Source organism: Solanum dulcamara, chromosome 4, assembly GCF_947179165.1.
Source record: "Solanum dulcamara chromosome 4, daSolDulc1.2, whole genome shotgun sequence".
Taxonomy (NCBI): domain Eukaryota; kingdom Viridiplantae; phylum Streptophyta; class Magnoliopsida; order Solanales; family Solanaceae; genus Solanum; species Solanum dulcamara.
The window spans coordinates 27,297,670-27,302,332 of NC_077240.1; the positions used below are offsets into that span (position 1 = coordinate 27,297,670).

Genomic DNA, 4,663 nt, shown 5'->3' on the forward strand with positions numbered 1-4,663 from the left:
CACACGGTTCGATTTCTGCATGCAATTCTTATTCCTTTAGTACTCTTGCTCTTTTTAATATATAGCCAATCATTGCACGTTTATTTTCCCATCATTACACCAATAAGAAGTTTATTCCCTAGCAATTTAATTCAACATCTGACACTTCATTCTCTTCCCTTTGTATTTTCCAATCTTCACACTCTTCATTCAATTTTTATTTCCCATCTCTTCATCTTCACTCTCCATTCAATACTTGATCGACTTGGTAGTATTACTTCCGTTGATATCTTGTGAATATTTAATCAATTTGATATTACTTTTAATTGAAATAGTACGTTGAACTCTTTCGATGATCTTGTAAATATACAAAAACACAAAAATGATACAAACCATACACACGTGCAATGCACGAATACCGTCCATCTAGTTTATTATTGAAATGAAAAATTACGTAGAATAGAGGGGCTAAGACTAGAACGGTACTTAGTCTAGAATGTTATTGTCATACTTAGAACATGATGTTTGTTGAAGCTTGAGTGAGGAGCTGAAACCTATCTTCTTTCTTGGAAGGTCAAATACCAATAGGTTTTCTTCCAATTGATGCCCTCCCATCACAATTGATGGTTCCCCTTGTTGGTCTTGTCTCACAAACGCTAAACACAAAACGTTCTTACCAACTTGTATCACTGAATTTGACCCATAAATCCTCCAAAATGCACTCGGCCTGTGCAAGACGACATCTATCACAGGAACATCTGGTCCAACGTTGGTGCTTTTAATGTTCTTGGAACTAAAGCAAAGTCCAAATTGTTTCATAGGAGGCTCTACAAGTGTCACGTTCTTCGGAAGCGCCTTTATGAAAGCAGTTTTAAAAGCATCGTAAATGCTAGTGTGCAAAATTGTGAAAGGTGTCGCTGTGCTGATTCTCGTCCCACCAACTCCATCTTTCTTATTAATAGATAGTAATGTTTTATTTAGTGGCACGTCTTTTCCAGCTATACGAATGGATGAAACTTGGATATAGTACTCTTCAGATACAGTAAATCCAAACTTATTTGTTATTAGTTTGGTATAGCTAATATCCTTTGAGATGTCGATCTTCTTAGGATTGTAAACATAATAAGGGTCAGAACCGATGAAGATGACTCCACTAGATCTTGTAGATGAGCTCAAACATATACCAAATTTCCTGGTGAATCTAGGGTCTAAAGCAAGTTGATTAGGAATGGAAATTGGACTTTCATGTCCAAAACCTGCAATTCCTGGTAAGACATAATACAATTTGAATAATTAAAAAGTGTCCTTTCTCAAATTGGTATAAACTTTTAAAGAAGAGGTTAGGTTCAAATGTGTTGTCACCTGAAAATCAAAAAATCTCTCTCCCATGGTCAACCACTCCCCTATCTCAATTTATTTTGTACGGTTTGATTCGATAAAAAAAATTAAAATATTTAATAAATAAAATTATTTAATACTAATTTTCTTATATATTTTATAACATTTGTATGACTATATAATGCTATTGAGACTTAAAAATTCAAATATATCATAACACTTATGTGGCTATAAAAAAAATTCAGATAAAATTACAAATTTAAGTAAATTATTTATAAATATAAATATATCATTTTTTTTGAAAAAAACTAAAAAAAATAGTGTGAAACAAATCAAAATTCATCAAAAATACATTTAAAAAGGAAAAGACATAAATTGTCTAAAAAAATCATTTATATACTTAGAGGTTGTTTGGATTGGCTTATAAGCTGCTTATAAGTTGTTTTCAGCTTTTTTTTGAATGTTTGGCTGACCAACTTAAAGTCATTTTATGCTTAAAATAATCATTAATAAATAGTTGAGTTTATTTGGATGAACTTATTTTAAGTAGTTTATAAATTGAAAACAACTTATAAGTCAAAAAAAAAAGTTGACATGCACCTACTTTTTTTTTTTAACTTATAAGCAGTTTTCAACTTATAAGCTGCTTAAAAATAAGTCAATCCAAACAGGCTATTAGAGTAAATACTATGCAAGCGGCTTCCTGCTCTCTATACTTGTTTATTGTTTATAGTGAATTTAACCCCGTCACCTATCGAAACACAGGAGAAGAAAATAATGATTAAAATGGCAAATTTTACGTGTTACATTACAGTGAAAATTCTTTTTTCAATCAAGGCAAAAGAAACTATTGGGTCCCACTCAAATTTGTCTTTTCAGGATCGTTTATCCTATAATGGAATAAAAACGTCAGTTATTATTTTGTCTTGTTATTGACTTTATTTGTTGGTTCGATTTTCAAATTTATTACTTTGCTAATTAAATTTTTAAGTTTATTAGAATCTAATATTTTAAATATTTTTTTCAATCAATTAATATGCATGTAATACTCTTAATTACACATAAAATTTTACATCAATTTTTAATGATGTATAAGAAATTAACTATTAAAAAATAATACGCCACATTTGAAAATTTTTAATGGTCATTCTTTTCATATTTGTTCACAAATTAAGCACAAAGTTCATGTCAAATAAGTGATTTTTTTTTTACCATTGGCTTGAAATTTTAACTATAAATCACAAACACATATCCATCAAATCCATAAATTTATATTAAATTTACAAATTCATAAGATCACTTTGTTATTATTTAAACTTCCTCAAGCTTATCAATGATTTTTTTTTAATCTTTCAATACGTACCATCGCCTTTCATGTTAATCCACACCTCCTCTTTGAACTCAGTTAACACAAATAATAGTCTTAATTATTTTATAATCTTCAAAAAATAAAAAATTTAAAAATAAAAGAGGAGAGGAGGGCAGAATGAAGGGGTTAGGGTGAAGTGTTGATTTACGATAAAAAAAAGGTGAGTGAAAGTGGTGGATGAATTTGAAAAAAAAGAAGAAGGGAGAGGATTAAAGAAGATGAAAGTTGTGGGGTGCGGGGGCGAAGGGATGAGGGATGGTGAAGAAAGTTGGGGATGCAAAGTGGGGAGGGGGCGGAGGGGAGAGGGCCGATAAAAAAGAAAGTTGGGGATGGGGCTGGGCTGAGGCGGAGGGATGGTTGAGGAATAAGTTAGGTTTTTTAACTTTTGAAAATTATTTTTTGTTTTTTTATATTTTTAATTTTGATGTTTCTAATGTAAAATATTATATTTACTTATTTTAAAATGTGTGCAAATCACGTATTTTTCTAATTCAGTAATATTAATGACTCATAAATTCGGTTAATGATCAAAAAAAAATTAAAAGTATTGTGTTCTAATAAATTTGATGGTTTAAATGGCAAAATAATAAGTAGATCAAAATGACACACGAAGTTCAATACAAAAGTATTTCAAAGTCATTCCGCTTATTATTAATCTAGCATAGCTAAGTATCAATGAATTATTATCGAATAACAGTACTAGTGGTTTTTAATAGTGTATTCAGTATTCACATAGTATAATTCAATACCTGTGACTCCATTAGCGAGGAGTCTCACCATATTGCGACTAATAAAGCAAGCGAAAATATACCGCGGCCAAGTTACACGAACACCAGGAGTAGAACCAATAACCAATACATCATCAGCAATTTCTGCGCTATCGTCAAACCAATCGATCAAGGGATTTTCACCCCAAATGTAACAACTATTGTTGTTACATCCAGGCTGCAGTTTAGGTTTCCATGTGCAGTCTCCACATTTATTAGGATTGGAATAAGTGCATTGTGTGGAATTACATACACCTGGTTTGAAAGTTGAACTTTTGAAACCTTCGTCACAATCCACCCATAAACTTCTACCACCAAGATGGACTAAGAGTTTTATGGGGATTAAAGGAGTTCTTTGACTTACTTCTGTAATGTATTGTAGAGTTGATGCATCTTTAGTGACTGGAAGGTATAGTACTTCAGCTAAGCATAGAAAAATATTGAGCAGAAGAAATAAGAGAAGCATAGACATAGGAAATTTGAATGTCACCATGCTAGAGAAAATACAAAGAAAATGCTATAATTAGACTGATGAGTAATTCTACTTACAGAATTGCAAATTTATAGCAACTGATGATTTGTAGCTTCTTCTTTTTATTTTTTTCAACGTTATTATATAGTCTATATGGACAATATGACCCACCTTTGTTTGAAGACAATAATGAAGCTCTATAATGGCTCCTTATTTCTTACTCTCTCTCTCTCTCATCTATTTTAAATGTCAGCGTTAGTTTAGAATACGTCTCAGAGAATAGCATAAAAAAAAAAAAATTGAAAAAAAAGGTCATATTTATCCTTGTACTATCAGAAAAAGATTATATTTACCTCTTATTATACTTTTTTTGATATATTTATTCTTGTCATCCAACTTAAGACACATATTTTTCATAGAAAAACATCTAGACATCGACTGAGAAAGAGAATTAGAGAAACTTCTGAAAACAGTACTGTTGGAAAACTATTATAGTGAATTATTGGATTTTCTCTTTGTTTTCTAGTTCTTTTTTCTTAGATCTCTATCATTCTTCATCTTGCTGGCATAGAGCTAGAAGTACTATATGGTAAATATTTATATTAGATCGTGAAATTTGAAACTAGAATGAGTAAATTTCACTATTTGTGTATAATATATTATTGTGGAGTTTTGGATGTTATGATTAGGTGGTATTTTTCTATGGGAAAGTGACGAGGGAAAAATGAAGGGCAGTAC

General features: G+C 30.8%; 1 protein-coding gene across 1 annotated transcript; it reads right to left on the reverse strand.

The window, feature by feature from the left end:
* Nucleotides 1-387: 387 nt before the first annotated feature.
* Nucleotides 388-4,080, reverse strand: LOC129887160 (probable aspartic proteinase GIP2). Its single transcript, XM_055962132.1, has 2 exons — nucleotides 3,436-4,080; nucleotides 388-1,244 (listed from the first exon to the last, which is right to left on the reverse strand). The coding sequence occupies exons 1-2, from the start codon at nucleotides 3,944-3,946 to the stop codon at nucleotides 466-468; spliced, it is 1,290 nt and encodes a 429-aa protein (XP_055818107.1). The 5' UTR covers nucleotides 3,947-4,080; the 3' UTR covers nucleotides 388-465.
* Nucleotides 4,081-4,663: the final 583 nt, after the last annotated feature.